General features: G+C 56.6%; 1 protein-coding gene across 1 annotated transcript; it reads right to left on the reverse strand.

The window, feature by feature from the left end:
* Nucleotides 1-2,331: 2,331 nt before the first annotated feature.
* Nucleotides 2,332-17,134, reverse strand: WNT4 (Wnt family member 4). Its single transcript, XM_035567825.1, has 5 exons — nucleotides 17,010-17,134; nucleotides 5,878-6,113; nucleotides 3,618-3,749; nucleotides 3,132-3,274; nucleotides 2,332-2,952 (listed from the first exon to the last, which is right to left on the reverse strand). The coding sequence occupies exons 1-5, from the start codon at nucleotides 17,084-17,086 to the stop codon at nucleotides 2,485-2,487; spliced, it is 1,056 nt and encodes a 351-aa protein (XP_035423718.1). The 5' UTR covers nucleotides 17,087-17,134; the 3' UTR covers nucleotides 2,332-2,484.
* Between the last annotated feature and the right edge of the window lie 1,393 nt (nucleotides 17,135-18,527).

The following is an 18,527-nucleotide window of genomic DNA, read 5'->3' on the forward strand; positions in this document are numbered from 1 at the left end:
TTAATAGACAAAGTAAATATGAAAAAAAAAAGGCATTTTTTTTTTTAACGCACTGCTGAAATTTACAGTTATGAGAAGAGCCAGAGAGCTGCAGAGCCAGGGTATCTCTGGGTGACATTTACAGGGCTCAGCTTTCATCGCAGCTTGAAAAAAAAATCCCATGTGCAGAGATTATCTACACACTGATCTGGATTGTCTTGTTCAGCTTTGGCCCTCGTCCTAGATGGACAACGAGCAGAACACTTGGCTAGTGGCCTGAGGTCTGTGGCCTCCTCTGCATGAGCTGGGAAGAGGAGGAGCAGTCTCCAAGGTACTTGAGAGCTTGCAGCCTTGGGACCTGGAGAGCCAGAGGGTGGGGGAGCGTAGCCCAGATCCCCAGCAGATCCCAAGCGAGGCAGCCCCTGCTCCATGCTGCCCTGCTCAAACATCTCCAGCTTGCATCAAAATGCCTCAACCTGTGGTGGCTCCACCTTGGGGTTCCTGCTGGGTGCCAGCCCCCCGCTGCCCCCTGCTGAAGGTATGGGGAGCCGGGCAGCTGGGGGACAGGTGGGTCCCTTGGTGCAAGCCTCCCCTTTGCCATGGTGTGGAGGAAGCGAGCAGGGGCCTGCTCCAGGCACACGGCTTGGCCCTGGGAGCCGCAGCGCTGCTGCATCAAGTCAGCTGTCAGAAGCCTTCCAGCCGGACGGTGTCTGGAGACCTTCCAGCGACCACAGCCTCTCCCCCAGCCCATCACTGCCACAGCACAGACAGGATTTAATGTATGTCTGCATGTTCCCCTAACCTTTCCCCTCTCGAGATGAAGCAGGGAAGAAAAATAAGGCTGCAGGTTTGCAAGGACCCCCAGTCCAGATGGTGATGGTCATGCCTCTGGGCTTTTCTGGACTGAGGTGGGCAGAGGGGAATGGGCTGGCTGCACGTGGACGCTCCTTGCTCACACAGCAAACGCAATGCCACCCCCCAGCGGCTCCTGGCACCCTGGGCAGATGTTCCTCTTGGCTTGAGGTACCATTTGGGGCTTTTTCTTTGCTCCCTTTGCCTCTCAACTCGCAGAAAACTGGTTCGCTTTCCACCTCCCCTCGCAGTGCCCCACTGCTTATTAGTTCTCCAAATATTTCGTCCTGCAGCCCAGCAGCAAGGACGCTGCACTAAGCCGATCCCAGGCAGCAGGGAGGTGGGGGCGGGCAGGACAGCATTTTGTCCCCGTGGCGCTGCTGCGGGCACAGGGCAGCTGGGGCTCTGCTGCACTAAATCCCTGCACATGGGGCACATGCAGCAGCATCCCTTGGGCTCAGCCTTCCTCCCACACTGCCCAAGGATGAGGCAGCAGTAGCAGCAGAGCATGAGTATCGCATGTCCCCCTGCAGCATCTTCCCCTCGCCCCAGCAATTGCTTCACTTTCAACTTCTGCTTTTCTTGGTAAAAACCAAGCTGGGGACTGGCCGTGTCCAACCTTGTCCCCAGGAGCCCTCACTGGCTGTGGAGAATGCCCTGGGGAAAGCACGCGTAGGAAGAGGAGGAAACCTGGTGGTGGGATGCTGGTGAGCGAGGTAGGGGCAGTTATAGAAAAGAGGGAAAGAAATCCCCTGGGATTTCCTGCCACCAGCTCCCAGCTCTTCCTTGAATCGCAGGCACCACAGCCTCCCTGCACCCTCTCCACAGGCTCCAGCACAGTGAGGTGCTGGAGCAGTGAGGGGGTAAGTGGGTTTGCAAGGGGAAGGGGAGTCAAGTGGGGATGTTGTGTCCTTTGACAGCCCGGGCAGCTGCTGAGGAGCTTCTGTAAATCACAGCGGCTGCCAGAGCTGCTCCAAAAGCTAGCCGCTGCCCAGGAGGCCTTTCAGCATCCCACAACAAGGGCATACAGGAGTGTGCCACGTCCCTTCCATATTCTCATAGCTCTAAATGGGCTCTCTGTGTTGCCATTAAGACCCAGGGACAGTGCCACCCTGTTGCCATCTCCCCATCCCCTGCCATGCCCGCAGCTGCACATACTGGTTGCACTCCATCGCCTCTCAAGGCTCAGCTGAGCCAAGCAGTGCTCTGGGCTGCTTAGTGCATGCCTTAAACTAATACAAATCATTGTGATAGAAGATACTGAGTGCCTAACGCCAGCCTCGGCTTAGCCATCGCCCGTTCGCAGTGCTCCGGAGGCAGCGGGAACTCGTCCGATGAGAGCAGGCATCATGCAGGTCCCCGGCCAGCTGGTGAGATCAGGCACGTCCCTGCTGGCTCAGGAGGCCACTGCGGGGCTTTGGCTTCAGCAATAAATAAAGCAAACAAACAAAACAAAAATACAACAATTGCTTTTTTTTTTTTTAACTTTAAATATTTTTTTTCTTTAAAATCTGTTTTCCTCTGGGGCTCTGTCTCTGTAAAGAGCTGCAATCTCCTTGCAGCGTCTGGGCCACTTCCTCAGTCCTGGCCCTGGGGCAAGAGAGAAGCAGGGTCACTTAGAGAGGGGAACGGACGGGAGCTCCCCTCTGTGCATCACCGGCACGTATGGATTTCCACCACCCGATGGCAGGGTTTGCACTTGACGGAGCAGCACCAGTGGAATTTGCAACTGCACCTTTCTACAACCTCCACTTCGTCCGTATGAAAGCCCCGACCGCAGCACATGAGCTCACAGCCATCGATGGCCTTGGAGGTCTTGTTGCACTGCCGGCCACTGGTGCCCAGCACCCCGTTCTTGAGGTCGTGGTCACAGAAGTCAGGGCTGGAGTCCAGGTAGACAAGGTCCTCATCCGTGTGTGGTTTGAACTGGGAGTTTTTTGGCACCAGCACTTTGGTGGAGCCGATCTCACTCTGCTCGACCTCCGTGGCGCCGTCGAATTTCTCCTTCAGCACGTTGCCCACTTTGCGGAAGGGGGGCATGGCTTTCCAGCACGTCTTGAACTCGCATGAGCCCGACACGCCATGACACTTGCACTCCACCCGCATGTTGTTGAGGATCGCCTGGAGGAGCACACATGAGAAAGGAGACAGGATGGTCAGCACGGGATAGATGCAGCAGGAAGGTGGGACAGAAGGGGACAGGGCTCTGCGGGACACAGGGGGTTTAAAAGTGAAGCCAAAGGGACTCAAGCAGTGGCTGCAGACCCCGCTGGGCTGCCCGGGTGCCCCTTCACCATTACCTTCCTCCCTGCCTCGTTGTTGTGGAGGTTCATTAGTGCTCTGTTGGAAGAGGCCCCTTTGCTCCTCTCACGGACGTCGACGAAGGACTGCGAGAAGGCCACGCCGTAGGCAATGTTGTCGGAGCAGCCGGACCACTGGAAGCCTAAGGCACATGGCATGGGTGAGACAGATGACACCGGCCTGCCTTGCTCATCCCTTTCAACCCTGCTCTTGCTAAAATACTGCTCATCTGCCCCCTTCTGTCTTGCTCTCCACCAGGCTGGGCTGCCCGTGTGAGTCACCAGACTGGGGAAGCCGGAGAAGGGTGGCCCGGGGTGGGGGGAACAAGATCCTTTGGGCTATGCTCCCAGGTGCCTTTCTTTTTTTTTATTTTTTTATTTTTTTTTTAACATTTCTCTTAAAGGTGCCCACCACCCCCAAGAGTGGGCATTGCCCTATTCGGTCACTTTGCATCCCCGCGCAGCTCCCGCGCTGTGCGTGCTCACCCTGCGGGCTGCCCCCCTGCACCGTGCGGTCGCAGCCACACTTGTCCAGCTCGCCGCTACTGCAGGCGCGGGTCACTGCAAAGGCCACCCCTGCCGAAGAGATGGCATAGACGAACGCTGCCTCCCGCGTTCCTGCAACGGCACAAACAATGGTGGAAGAACGTGGCAGGAGGACCAAGGCATGCGAAAGGGCTTTCTGAAGCTGTGCACCCAGGTGGCCAAGGCTGGGCTTGGCTGCTGCATGCGTCTCTTCTCCCCATTCCTCCCTGCCCTGGTGTTGCACATAACGCCCCTTGAAAATCTGGTCTGAAAATGGACTCTTAGCAAAACATGCATGCAGAGCTAGCAAATCGAGCCCTTTGCTCTGTCTCCCCTTCCCCAGAAATGCGGCACCACATGCAGGACTCATCCTCCCCACACCCAGGCATGATGTTTGCTTGGTCCCAAGCCCGCACCAGTCCCAGCAGAGGAACCCACGCTGCTTGCAGCAGCAAAAGCCCCGTCTTGCAATGGCCAAGGAGCTGGGAACTGCCCTGCAAGGTTAAAACCTGAATGTGATGGGTAAGATTTTAACCTGGCAGTGAGAGAGATGCAAAGGCTGCATCGCCAGCGTGGGGAGAGCTCTCCTGAGCCTACATGGGGTGACTGTCCTGCCTGGTGCTCGCAGGGCACCCCTTCATGAGAGCCCTCTGGCATCGCAAACAGTTATACTTCTGCACTGCTCCTGATATCCAGGACTGCCCCCTGCAGCTGCAGACCCTTGTCGTTGGCACACAGCATCGCGGAGCTGCAGACACCTCCAAAACCAGCCTACAAAGCTCCACTACCACAGCCCAGTCCCGAGGAGCAGTCCCTTCCCTGCACTTTCTTGCACTACCCGTGTGGTGGTACCCAGGGAGAAAGAGCTCCTTTGAGCCATCTGCATGGGGAGACCTCTGGACACAAATCCCCGGGGTGGCACGGCCTGGGATCGTGGCTGTCGGCTCTTGCAAAACCCAAACACCCACCAGCCTCTGAGGCCGAGGGTGGCTGAGGACACAGCTCCTCTCCAAAGAGGGAGGATGGCATGTTGGGTAGCCGTGTGTTAGAGCTGTGTGAAGGCAGAGGGGGGGTGGCAGAAATCTCCCTGGCTCGCCAGTCGGACAGAGGGCAGCTACTTTGGTGGTCGCAGCCCAGGCTTTGGTGGCCAAGCAGCAGTGGCTGGGGGGGGCCCAGCCAGCGGTGGGACTGAACCGCCTCCAAGTTAATCGAGGTTAATGGTAGGATCGTGTTGGTCGGTTTGTGCTGTGGCTGACTAAAAAGAGGCGACTTTTAGTTTCTGGTATTTCTGGTATTTCCAGTCCTGAACCTTCACAAGAAGAGATCTTCACCCCTGCATTGAGGGGAGGAAAGTCAAACAAGGAGCTGGGGAAGGTGCTGGGTGCATCAGAGGTTGGGTGGCACCCGAGGGCATACAAGGGCTCCCCTGGAGATCTCTGGGGGTGCTGGAGCGGCCTTCCCCTCTGGCTCCTCACCCTGAGACTCTGGGCCCTCGCTTGGTTCGGTCACAGCCCTGTGCCCCCAGGATGCCTGTGTGCAGCTGGGATCGCAGGGGCCAGGGGCTGTCCTGGCCATAAATCCTCCTCGAAGGCTGGCAGCGTGGTGGTGGCAGGCGATGCTGCTCCAAAGAGGGTCCAGCCACGGTGTGTTTTACTCTCGCTGGGCGGCAGAGGGCTGTCCTCCCAAGGCCTCGCACGCAGATGGCTCCAAGAGCAGCGCTGTTTGGCAGCAGTCACCGCTGTGGTGCTGCCCAGAGAAGAGACCGAATACACCCAGCATCTTGCTGCAGCTGTGGCTTTGCAGAGCAAAGCTCCTTGGCTCAGCAGGATGGAGACGAGGCCACTGAGCGACCTTACGGTCCTGCTCGAATTCGGCACGTCCTTGTAAAAGCTTCAGGCTGGATGCCTGGGGCTGATGCCTCCTCGGTGCCTACGTATGATGGGCACCCACTGGGTGTGAAAAAGATTCAGCAGAGCAACCATCCAGCAACTGAGGAACCACAAGGGCCTCGATATGCTGCTGCCAGCACAGTCCAAAGAGCCTTGCTGCAATGCCCAGGGAAGGGCTGTGAGTCCCAGGACCCAGTGCAGGGCTGTTCCCTACTCTCCGCAGCTGCTGGCTCGGGGGCAAACGAAACCCCCCTGCAGCCCAAAGGACGTGGCTGGGCTGTTGGAGCTTCTCCCCCGTGCTGCAGCACCCCATGCGTGTCCACCTGGCTCACCTTGTGTTACCACCTTGCCGAAGACAGGCAGCGTGTCCAGCGTGGAGCAGTTCCAGCGGCGGTTGCGGAACTGGTACTGGCACTCCTCAATGGCCAGCTGGGCTCCGCGCCGCACCGAGTCCATCACCTCCAGGTTCCTCTTGCACATCTGCACCTGGCGCTGGATCAGGCCCTTCAGCTTCTCACAGGTCTCCTCCTCAGAGATGCTCCCCACTGAAGACAGCTTTGCCAGGTACCTGCCGCAACAGCCAGTGCAACGGGTTAGGAGGCAGGGACTGGGGGGAGCACACACATGTTCAGCAGGAGGTGAGGAGACCCAAGCCTGTCATCCCCTCACCTGGGTCACCTTAAAAATGCCACTGCAGTGGCTCCACAGGATGCATTTCTGCATGGCAGAGAACAAGGCCAAGCAAAACAACCATCCCGCGGCAGCCTGGTCCCCTGTCTCTTAGGGAGACCAGCTGCTGACTCCCCTTTGCCTCTATTGCCTGCATGGAGGATATTTTCGGTGTTGTCTGAATGTGCCCGGTCAGGTCTCCTGAGTACCGGCACATCCAAGCGCTACTAGGAAAAGCCAGAGGTCTCCGAAGTCAGCCAAAACAAGCAGGACAGCCACTTGGCTGCCAGCTCCAGCTGCCACACGGCTCCCGCGGCGTGGCAGTGTGCTCATCACCGACAAACATCTCCCTCCAAACCACTTCCCTCCTGGAGCCTGCTTTTAGCTCCTCCAGCGCCTGAGGATGGCCTCTGGGAGCCGCCAGGTTTCCTGTCACTTGGGGTTCAAGCAGGGCTTGAAGTGGGGAGGATGGAGCCGGGAGCCAACTGGGGACAAAACTGCATGTGCTGAGCGCCTCCTGCACCGATCCAGCTCCCAAACGTGGCCGTCAGGGATTTGGTGACTTCGAAGAACTGGCCACGTGCTCAGTTTTCCATGGCCCCATCCTCAGCAGGACTTACAGAGTTGCTCTCCAATGGTGGCATTAGGGGAAGGGAGAGCTGCCCCTTTTTGGGTGAGCATCCCGCAAGCTCCGGGCAGCTCCCCACCAAGCAGCTGAGTGCACTGCACACCACAGTAACCCAACCCACCACACCCTGCATCCATCGCTATGTGCGCCAGTTTCCCAGGCTCAGCCTCCTGCCCCAGCCTGATCCCAGACTGGTTATAAGATAGACCCCCCGCCCAACTCATCCAGGCTGTAGGATAAACCCCGATTTTCTAAGACTATCCAGGCTAGTGCGGGTGCAGGCACGTGCCCAGACGCCTCCCTCCTTCCTGTGGCTGCTGGCACCTGCTTCGAGTGCCACTGCCACTGGTGGCACCCTGTGCTGCCATGGGGCAGCGATCCCTGGGCAGGTACAGCTCATGCTCGCACCCTCCGACCGCACCGAGCTCTAACATCCTCAGGAATCACCAGCACCAAAGAGCTCACATTGCTACCTCGCCCGTGCTGAGTGATGTGAGTACCGAGCGAAGGCTTTTTGGAAAGCTCATTCCTTGACTCTGCATTTCTCAGCCCTACAGAGCTTGTGGGTTTTTTGTTTGCTTGTTTTTTTTTTCTCCTCCTCCAAAGTTACGACATCCTGCTAAGGATTTTGCCTTTGAAGCACTGCTTGCCTCTGAGAAGTGACTATTCAAAAGTGGCTCCTGCTTCCTGCCTTCCCATGTGTCCCAGGAGCCAGATCTGCTGACTTCAGCCACAAGATCAAGCTGTCACAGCCTCTTCCTCCCATTAGCCATGCCAGCCTGCCCCAGGAGGAGGGAGCAGGATTTTCTCTTCCGTGCATCAGCAGAATTATTCACCAGCTTGGTTTCATGCTTACAACTGGGGGCCGTGGGAGATGGTGAGAAAGCCGGGTTGGCTTGCAGCGTCCGTGGGGAGTCTGCATGGCTAGCTGTCAAAAGCATTCAGCTTTCCTCATGCGTGGAGGTCACTTGATGCAATGCCTCTCGGACAGTGGGAAGTGGCAGGCTGCTGTGCTTTCAGAGCCAAGCTCTTTCCTAGCCTTTATACCAGCTAAGCAGCTCTGCCCAAGGGTTTCTGCTCCTGTAAGGGCCCAGTCTTTGCAGAGGACCAGCTGCACGACTGCCTAATGCACACAGCTGACTTGAAAACCCTACCACGAGTGAGCAAACCCACGGTTCGTCACCTTTCTGCCAGCCCCACGATGTGAGCAGTGCCGCTGGTGCCGTGCTGTGGCCCCGGACACCGGGAGCAATGTTTGCTGCTTCTGCACCCTGCTGCATGCGGCTGGGCCAAGACGAAGGCAGCAAATGTCCCTTGGGATCATTCAGGACACTTGATGCTGAGCCCATGACAGCCCTGTTCGTTCCCCCACCCAGCTGTCATTTCGGGAAGTCACAGGGAAGCCAGTGCACAGGAACGCAATCAGATTTATCCTGAGACACCGCGAGTCGGGTGATCAGCTTTGAGCCTGGAAGACAAGAAAACCAGATTCTGCCTCCAGCACCATCCCCTTGTGCTAATCTGCCTATTTTGCCCCCCCACCCCCCACCCCACGACTTAAGCAGTATTTATTGCAGCAGGGAACCAGCTCCTGGAAAGCAGCATGGCTGGTCCTGCTGGTGAGCCAGTGCCCAGCCCCGCTGCGGGCACCTAACATCAGCTCTGCTTAGGAGCAAAGGAGATAAGAGCACCATCTCCTTTTCTAATATATTTCCCAGCTCAATGGGATTCTCCAGGCAATGTAGAGCTATAAATTCAAAGTACACATGAAGAGAAGGATGACAAGAGCCTTTCAAGCCTTTCCAAGTAGATGTGCCTGATAAGACACCTCCCCAACAGGCATTTAATGGTATTTGGGATGATAAAATGAAGGACAAAGATGCTTCAAAGATGGATACAGTTCTTCAAGAGCACGTCTGGTAATTTGTTTTGCAAGGCAGGCAAATGAGGTGAAGCTATCCAGAACGATGCTGTGACCTCTCTCCCCCATCATTCCTCTTCGGCCCCTGCCCCCCCTGCGGATGAAGGCAGCTGTGCCTGAAATGCCACAGCCCCAGGAGACTCCCAGCTTACCTCCAGCCTCCCACACCCTCTGGTACCGTCCCTGCTTTCCAAAAAAAGGCTTTCTTTTTGGTGGGGTGAGAGGGGAAGGCTCCAACCCTAGTCTCTAGGTCAAGTCAAGGATGCAAGGAAGGATCTTTGTCAAGTATGGGACTGCTTCGAGGCTTTCAGGTGGCACCTGTCCGTGTCACACTCAGGGGCACTATGCAGGAACATCTCACTGCCTTTCCCTTCTCTGTGGCAGCTGTAGGGCAAGATTAGAGCTGGGAAAGGTGCTCTGCCCCCACCAGCACTCAAAGATGCTCCCACCCTGCAATGCACAGAGTGTTCCTCAGGGCTGTGGAGCCCGAGCGAGGCACCAAACCCATCTGCAATGCTCCTTGGTCAGCACTCAAGCCCTATTCCAGCACGTTGCCTGGTCCTTAATGAGGACATTGCTCCAATTATTTTTTTTCCTGAATTGAGGTGGTAGAAGCCACAGACAAAGCCTTCTCTGCCTTCCTGCACAGGCAGCAGGACCAGCACACCAGGAGTGAACCAAAGCAAAGCTGTCCTCTGCAAGGCCTCAGCGCAATCTCCATCTCAATATCACCTCTTGATTTCTCTGTAGCTGAGCAGAGCTCTAGACTATGATTTAAGTCTCACAGGCAGCCTCAGGACAGCCCTGCTTGTGGAAAAAAAACCCAAATAATAGCATAATTTCTTCCCTTACCAAGACTGGGCAAGGAATGTTTCAAGGGGTAGCTCCTGCCCAAGTCATTTGTTCAAGTCTTGTCTTCTTGCTTCATCATCAGATTTGTATTTCTTTTCTCCTGCCTTTACATCCAGACAAGTCACTCACAGAACAAGCTCCCTTTTATTAAAAATCACTGACTTAACACAAAACCGACAGAAAGCTGTTCCTTTTTTTCCATCCACAGCATACAGATCAAGGTTGAAGTCCCATAATTTAAGTATTCGCAGTTGATCCACTCTGCGAGATGGCAAACAGGGAAACCTCAAAGCCAGGGAGATTTGAAAAGGAAAAAAAGAAAGCCCTACTTAAATAAAAGTGACGATGATAATTTCTGCCGCAGAGGCTGGCAGGTAGAGCCAGAAGGAGAGGGGAGGGGATCGCCTGCCACGGAAAGGTGTGGAAATGTGAGTCATGGATGGATTCTCAGTAGAGGCAGTTTGGGGAAGATGCAGCAGATGTCCTGGAGTGAGCAGAAATCTTGGTTTTTAAACAACAACACACACACAAAACCAAAAAACAAACAAACAAAAAAAAACCACCCGAAATGGAGTTTCAGGTGTGAAAATTCCTCATGTCGTTTCATTTGGAGAACATTTTCCTAAAGATGGTGACAGCCAGGCCTGTGGTCCCCTGTCAGAGATGCTGAGCAGTCAGATGAGTCAGAAGCTTCGCCCTGCTCTGCAAACACCCAGCCCTCCTGGGCCACCTGCCTGGCTAAGGCCATAAGGGGGTTGTTCCAGCCAAAACAAGTGAGAGGAGAAAAGAGGGAGGGAAAAAAAAAAAAAAAAAGAGAAGAAAAGAAAAGAGGAGAGAAGAAAAATGCTTCAGCATCTCCGTGCTGCTGGAGCAGGGAAGGCAGCCACTAGCCTCCGCCTGTGACCACGGCGGGTGCTGCTGGAGACCTGCGAGGCTGCCCTGGTGCAGCTGGTGGCCCTATAGCAGGACATGTGTCCCCCGCCCCGCTCCCCTGTCCCCCCCCACCCCCGGGATTAGATGTCCTTCCTTTCCGTCACTTGTAAATGTAAACCATGATTTACAATGTCGTCATCCGAAAGCCTGTCTGGTTTCTTCCCTGGAAGAAAAGCAGCTCTCTGGCTCCGTCCTTCCTGCCAGTTACTGCACATTTCATCTCTTGACTGAAACCATGTTTTTCGCACCCGAATCTCCACCTCCAATTAACGGCTGCCAAAGCAGTCCCCCAGGGCCGCTGCGCTCACCATGACCTGACCAGGGCTGGCGGGGAGCGAACCCCACGGGGCTCCAGCCCAGCTAGGGGCTCTCCACCGACTGCCCCTCAGCTTCTAGGATGTGGTTTCACCCCTAGCAAGCTGCCACAGGCGATCGTGGCCCCCCCAGCCCCTGGGGACAGCCAGGGGCCTGGCTATGGGTCCCAGGCCAGCCTGGTGCCCTGGCTCAGCAGCTGCACTTTGTGATGGAGAGGAGCAGGATGGCAAGCTGAGCCAACCCCGAGGGCAGCATCCACTTTGGGAATCTACTTCAGCTGTGCAGGAAGCATCCTTTACAGCATCTCCCTTTATAAGCCAACAGGATCTACTCCTGTGCTTGAGCACTGCAGCAAGGACTGGCTGCAAGAGGAAGCAAGTGTGGGCCGCATGTCTGAGCCATGTGGGAATTCCCCTCGTGCAGCGCTTCAGGCTAGACCTGGTTGGAGAAATTCTGACAAGTTTTTCATTTCAATCCAAATTTGCAAACACATGGTGAGAGGAGCCCTTTTTTCACGATTAGTTTGATCTCACCCAACTTCCAACAGACCCCAGGCTGGTTTCCATTGGCCAAGATGCTCAATTAATTTTTTCCCTGAGTAATTTAATGAAAGCACAATACTGGCTCCAGTTCTGCTGAGGCAGCCAGATGCTGCACGGCACCTTCCCAGCTGCAAACCGCAGCAGCCACTCCTGGGGAGCCCGGAGGATGCGGCTGGGGGTCACCCACAGGAACGGGGGGCATGCACCCCACACCTGGAGACAATCAGAGGTGGCCTGCACTTTGTAGCCAGAGCAGGGCCTGCCATTCAAGCAGCCTTGGATAATTGAGATTTCTGTGGATTTGCAAGGCTTTCAGCTTAAAAATTTTAAAAAATAAAGAAAATCGAGTATTGTAAGAGCCTGTGGTGTTGCACTTGTAAGGAAATACGGAAGAACCTCCTGGAAATGGCTAACCTGCAAGGTTGCTCAGCAGTTTCACATTTTAAGCAAGCCCAAACAAATGGCTGTAATGTATCTCCCTCCATCTACAAGGAAGGATTAATTGAGAGGACAACAGCTCTCAGCACAGAAGCATAAGCATTTTTTTGCTGCAATACAAAAGCCTGGTTCTGACTCATGGATCCACCACAAACCATTGCAAAGAAGAAATCTGCTTCTTGCTATTGCTTGCACGTGGAGCTGACCAGATCCTGTCTTTGCACACCACAGGATACAGGGTAGCTTTATCTCACCCATGTCCCTCCTCCCTAGAATAAGGCTCTGCTCCTGAAGATTAGGGTATAGTTTTATTTGAGCTGTCCCTAGGGAAAGAACAATGCCCATCCTCACTGAGGAGTGGGAGAGCATCAATCCCTCCTCCATCCTGGCAGAGCTCAAAGACAAGCCAAACTGTCTGGTAGTTCAGTGATGCGATTTGCAAAGGTCTCTCGCCTCTGCAGGATGCAACCCTTAAGGGCAGTCTGTTTTCATAGCTGAGCTAAAGTTAGCTGCTTTTGTTAAAAGTGGCAGGATTATTTTTTTTTTTTAATATTGAAAAAAAGAATCATTCAATTCAATGGAGGCTGCCGGTTTAGGTCTGCCTCCCCAAATCCCTTGGGAATAAGCGTGCAGGGCCCCAGCACCCCCTGTGGTAATTCACCACGCAGCGCACGGGCAGGGGAGCCCTAAGTGCTGTGCCTGCAGCCCCAGCAGGATTCCCAGAGCAATGTGAAGGGGCTCTGGGCACCCCTGCAGCAGAGAACCCTTCATCCAGCCCCCCAGCAGCCCATGAAGCAAGGAAATTCTCCATCAGACCCACTTTGTGCAATCCACTGCCCTGGCTGTCAGAGCAGACGTGACTGGGGAACCTTCCTGACACCGTCCTCACACCGAAAAGCGCATGGGGAGGGGAGCAGGGCTTGGCAGGAGCAGATCTGCCCCGGAGCTACCTGCACCTGCTGAATCAGGGCTGCAGCAGCGTGGCATCCACTGGGAAAATGCTGGGCCGGTTCCTTGTTGGGTGGAAAATGGGAGGGTCACAAAGACAATGCGAAGAATCTCATGCAAAATGGAACCCAACCAGGCTCGAGGTGAAGCAAACTCTCCACTAGCAAAGTTGGGGAGATTCACCTTAAAAATCAAGTCTGCTTTAAGAACAGAGGGATGCAAGTGGAGGACCTAGGCCTGCTTCTTCTACATCCCCTACGTTGCACAGGGACCCAAAACCGGCACAAAATTAGTGTATAGGGCTACCCAGGCTGCTCCTGCAATATCCCCTCTGCAAAGCTGGCAGGGGTGAGCAGACAGCATCGGGCCCTGTGTTTGTCAAGCACCTTGTGATGTTCAATGAAAGGGGGGGGCTACAGAAACCCCAAATCTTTTTATCCCTCTCTCTCCAGCCCTCAAAAGTCGTTGCTATTAGCTGCTTAGCCAGACTTGTTAGGACGCTTGCAAGGTCTCCAAGCTTTCCCAAGAATAGGCAGTTTCATTATTTAAAGGCTTTTAAAAGCCCAGCTGTGCTCCTGGCCCTTTAAGCCAAGTCTCAAGCCCAATCGGAAGCTTTAAACCCCTGTAAATAGGGGGTAGATGGAGCTGCTGGTGGCACACCCTGCTCTGCAGCAGCATAACCACATCTCGTACTATTCAGAGTGCACGGAGAGCCTCCTCCAAAGCCAGCTCTGGATGTGTAACAGCAGGAAGAGGGAGAGAGGCTGCAATGACTCCAGAGAGCTAGATAACCAGGGCCCTGCCCATAAGGGACCCCTGCGCTGTTGCCTCTGGAAGCTTTTCAGGCAGGAGAATTGACTCTCAGGGCTACAACTGCTCCAACAACCCAAATAGGTACAGGTGACAGCAGCCCCAGTGCCATACGCAGTTAACAGAAACCTGCATTTACCCCCACTTTGCGTATTTTCTAGTTCACCTCTTCAGGTGGGCTTCTGCTCCCCGCCAGCCCCCAAAGAGGTAAATAAATCACTCCTTACCTCCTGCCGAAATGGGGGCCCTGCTCTCCCTGGGCCACTTCCAAGAGGTGCTCAGCCCGCGCAGTGCTGGGCGCTTGGCTGAACCCTCTGAGAACACCCCCAGCACCAGGATGTTGCTGCACCTCTGTCCGAACATGCTTCCAAATTCAGTCACGTTCCTGCACGCGTAGGTTCAAGAGCTGAATTGAGGCCATGAAATGCAAGTTGCTTTGTATTGCAGATCGTCCCATGGGTAAAACAAGTCCCCGGACTCCTCCAGAGGAAACGCAGAAGGGAGAGGTACCTGCCCTTTATGCACAAGCACAACCAGCTACAGCCCTTTACTTCACTTTACAATTCTGTGCCTGCTTTAAGGAAAAGGCTTAAAGCTCTCTGAGCCTCAAAAGGCAGGAGGAAAAGCAAGTCTGAGGCTTTCATTGGAAGGGGGAACAGAGCATCTCTTCAAATTTGGATGTCAGAGCTTTTCTGGATAGGCAGTGAGCCAAACAGCAACTCCCCAAGCTCAGATGCTGAGAAAACACACCTGAGGTTTGCTTCCTAGCCAGATAGAAAGTATCTCGGCCCATTTAATGAAAAGATTTGGCAAAGTCCCTTCCAGCTCAAAACGTGCGGCAGCAGAGTGATGCCTGGCAGAGACGCTGACACTGTCCTCTTCTAGGTGGGATGGGGCTCAGAGGGCACCGTGTGCGGGGTCCTGATGAGCCCTACCCCACTGAGCTGGGCTCACTGAAAACCTTCAGCTCAAGTGTTGCAAGTGGCGTCTCCGAAGCGCTCGGGGAATGCGAGTCCCGACAGGTCAAAAGACGCTTTAGAAAAAGCCTCGTCTTGTGAAAGGCACACTGAGCTTAATCACTAATCCAGCAGGTTTCTGGAAAAGCAAACTTCACCGTGCGCTGCCACCCAGCGCACACACCTACGTGCAGAAGTATGCACCTGGCCAGGCGCGCACCCAGCACCGTGCGCCAGCTGGATCCGGCCTCCAGATGCTGGGCGCGGGCGGGCAGCACCCAGGCAGCGCTGCGATAAAGCAGAGCACGCCGGAGCCCACACGCATGAGACGCGCAGCTTTGCAAAGACATACGAGGCATACTCATTCCTTGAATATCTGATAACTCCTGGGATCCTTCTAACTCTGTTTATTGCCTCCGGCAGCCTTTGTTTCTGATGTGAGAAGATAAACAATGGGAATTGTCTTAATCCTAAAGGCAGAGAATAAAAAGCACTGAGCGGGGGATGATCCTTTTATCACAATACATTTGTAACATCAAAAAAAGTTGACCCTTTCTTTCGAACACACTGAGATGTATCTGCTTTTCCTCCCCTGTTGGCAGGAATGAGCCCTCCGCTCTCCCGTGGATGAACCCCCCATGCTCACCCCTCGCGCCGTGCTCCCGTTGCGCTGTGAGCATGGCCGGCTGCACACAGCGCTCCCGCTCGTCACGGCAAGCAACCCTCCTGCCTGCCTCGTCTTCCCACTTCTCCCCACAAGCCCCAGCCCTGCAGCCGTGTGCCGGGATCCCCCCCTCCACACACCCGTGCGGAGCTGACCCTGCCACTGCGGTTTAACACCAAACCCCTCCTTTGCCAGGTGCTTCACCGTGCCTGTCCTGAGTGAGCATGGGCTGCTCCTCCCCAGGGACATGCCATCATCCCGCAGGGCTTCCTCGGGACTTTCTCCCTGCGGGAAAAGCGCTCCCACTCTTTCCGATGTACCTTCACCAGACGCGTGACAGCTTAAAGACCACCTTGATAGCTGCTGCGATCCACCCACCTCTTCGCTAGAGATGAGCGGAGCGCAAGTCGCTCCATCTGGCAAAGCAGGGGGAGGAGGGCTGAGTGCTAACACATCCCAGCCAGCTACCTGAGGGTGAGCACCTTTTCCCATCGGCAGGACACCGGGAGAATGCTGCTGACCTGGTGCCAGCTTTCCCCAGCCGTAGGGAGCATCCTCCAAAACCAATCCACCTCCTGCAGCCTCCAGCAAGCCAAACCTAAAGGCAGGAGAGATGGGAATCACAGAGAGCACTCCTTGCGCAGCATAGGTGACATGCTTCTGGGTCCATGCCTGCCTGGGTGTGAGTGTTGGGAGAGGTGCAAGCCACCAGGGAGCTTTTGTGTTGGTAGCCTCAGCCTCCAGCCCTGGGGACTCCCCGGGGGTCTGCGGTGTGCCTGCCCTTGCCGATGGAGGCCTGGGGAAGCGAGTTGGATGCGGCCCACGCACCCAGCCCTAGAGCAGGTCTGCTCAGTGCGAGCACCGGGGTCTGAGTTCAGCCTGCCAGCACAGCGGCCGGGACGCTGGGAGTGGGGGAAATAACGTCTCCCAAAAGACAAGATTAATTAGGAGGAAGCAGTGCCTCCATTCAGAGCTTTGAGGGAAGGCGCTGTCACACCCCATCCCCTCTGCCCTGGGGGTCTCCCCAGAAGACAGCCCCTCAGCCTTGGCAAACGTGCAGGAATTTTCCAGAACGATTTCCGCCCCTGTTTACCTTACACATTATTTCAGTGTTTGCTCAGCGGGTAACCAATGTCACCGGGCTCCTCCGCGGCACGCAGCAGCCCCCCACGGCCCCTTGACCGTGCTCAGGGGGCAGCGGGGGCCAAGACACGCGCAGCCTGGCCTGCGACCGGTCCCCGGGGCCAGCGCGCGAGCGAGCCCAGCTCGGCCGCAGCAGCCGCCCTGGCCCTGCCAAGTCCTTCCCTGGACCGCTGGCCCTCGCGGGGCGCCTCGCCAAGCCCCAGGTCCTGCTCTGACCCGGGGGCCCGACCTCGGCTCCCCGGCGCAGCCCAACCGAGTGACTGAAGAACAAAAGGAGAAGGTGGGGGGGGGGGGGCTTTCATGCCCCTCAAGCGAGCCGGCGAGCGGCCTCGACGAGGCGCGGGAGCCGAGCAGCCGGGCAGGGTCCGCATCCCCGCAGCCCACCTGCCGGGGCCGCCGGGCCGCCAGCCCCTGCCCCGCCGGCTCGGAGGGGCGAGAGCCCGGAGCCCCCCGCGGGCTGCCCCGGGGCCGGGAGCCCGAGCTCCGCCGCCACCCCGCTCCGAAACTGGGCAGCGACGGGGCGCGACCCCCACGGGGTGGGGGGGGGGGGGGAGATGCTGCCGGGCCCCGCGGCACCTGCTCGGCTGCCCCCGGGGGGAAGCAACAAGTGGCGGCGGCGGCTCCCCCTCGCCCGCGGCTACTCACAGCCAGTTGCTGGCGTTGGCCGAGAAGGTGGCGAGGATGATGAGCAGCAAGGAGCGCAGGAAATACTCCGGGCTCATCCTGGAGGGCAGGCAGGCAGGGAAGGAAGGAGCGGAGCGGAGCGGAGCGGAGCGCGGCGCGGCGCGGCGCGGCGCGGCGGCGGCGGCGGCGGCCCCACTCCCGCCCGGCCCACGGCCCCCAGGCAGCCGCCGCCGCAGGTGGGCGCCGGGCAGGAGCGGCGGCGGCGGCGGCGGCTGGCGGCGGGCGCTACCCGGTGGATGCGCCCGCGGCGGCCGCCGAGCCCGACTGTCAGCTCGGCCGGCCCATCCCGGGATGGAGCGGCGGGCCGGGGGCGGGCCGGAGGCGGGGGCAGCCCCGGGGGCGGCCCCAGACTGCGGCTCCCGGGGCGGCTCCCGCCGCTGGGGACACCCCCGGGGCGGCACCGGTGCCGTCGCATCGCCGCGCTGCGCTCCCCGCCCGCGATTCCCCCCCGGTGCCGCTCCGCCGCCGACAGCGGGCCGCGGGGCTCGGGATGGAGCCCGGTGGTGCCTCGGTTTTCCGTAGCGCTGGCAGTAACCTGGGCATCCCATGAACTGCCTCCACTTGTGCTGGAAGGAGTCTCCCAAGGAGAGGTTTCTGAGGGTTCGCCACAAATAGGCAGCTCTTGACTTCGGCATCTGAAAAGTGAAAATAGGGGGGTCCCGGGGGATTACCTTCAGCAGGGAATAGCAGCCGGAGCTGGCATCGGGACAGGGCCACAGACCCTCTTTGTGTCACCACAGGTCTGTCCCTGCAGTGCCTAGTGCTGGGCTCTGAGCATGTGGAGGAGGATGCTTGAAGAAGCATCAAGGATTAAATCCACACCTGAAGTTGTCTAGAAAGGTCAACTGCTGGGAATCCCAGCAGCCTGGTTTGCTGGTCCTGGAGGCCAGGAGATGCAGTGGGAATCCCCATCTCTTCCCCCACCTGCCATGTCTCTATCTATCCCCCACAGACCGCATGGGCACAAATGACTCAATTTAAACCCAGGAGCAACACGAGATGTCACGAGACGGCTGCTTGGAGTGAAACCCAAGATCCCAAGCAGCAAACAACTGTGCACCAAATCTCCTCCTGTCAATGCTATTAGTTAGGTCCATTACTAAAACCTCTTGCTACCATCTCTAAAATCTTGCCAAGCTGGTTTGGAGCTATTCAAAATTCCCTTTGTCTTTTCAACCCCATTTTCCTGCTCACAGCATAGCTGGAGCACACTTATTCAAAGCACAGCAACTTGCACTGTGCTGCACACATGCCTGTCTAAGTGTATTACACCTACTTTAAAATCTCTGCATTAGTTCCCTGTCAAAGCGAGGATTTAATTTCAAAGTGCTTTGACGTATTTTCTAGCTCCTGACAGGCTGCAGCCCACCCTCACCTAGTCATTCATCTAGCTTTGTGTTCTCGCTGATGATCTTGGTTGAAAGCGGGACACTGGCTGGTGGGCTGGTGAATTGGAGGCTGTCGCTGTGAGCCCCGACT

Source organism: Cygnus atratus, chromosome 21, assembly GCF_013377495.2.
Source record: "Cygnus atratus isolate AKBS03 ecotype Queensland, Australia chromosome 21, CAtr_DNAZoo_HiC_assembly, whole genome shotgun sequence".
Lineage (NCBI taxonomy): Eukaryota > Metazoa > Chordata > Aves > Anseriformes > Anatidae > Cygnus > Cygnus atratus.

Excerpts from the sequence above, each read along its gene's own strand:
- WNT4 (XM_035567825.1), bottom strand. The coding sequence starts at position 17,086 with ATGAGCCCGGAGTATTTCCTGCGCTCCTTGCTGCTCATCATCCTCGCC. Across the intron at positions 6,114-17,009 it reads GCCAACGCCAGCAACTGGCT|GTACCTGGCAAAGCTGTCTT; the intron begins GTGAGTAGCCGC and ends CTGTTGCGGCAG. Across the intron at positions 3,275-3,617 it reads GCAGGGGGGCAGCCCGCAGG|GCTTCCAGTGGTCCGGCTGC; the intron begins GTGAGCACGCAC and ends CATGTGCCTTAG.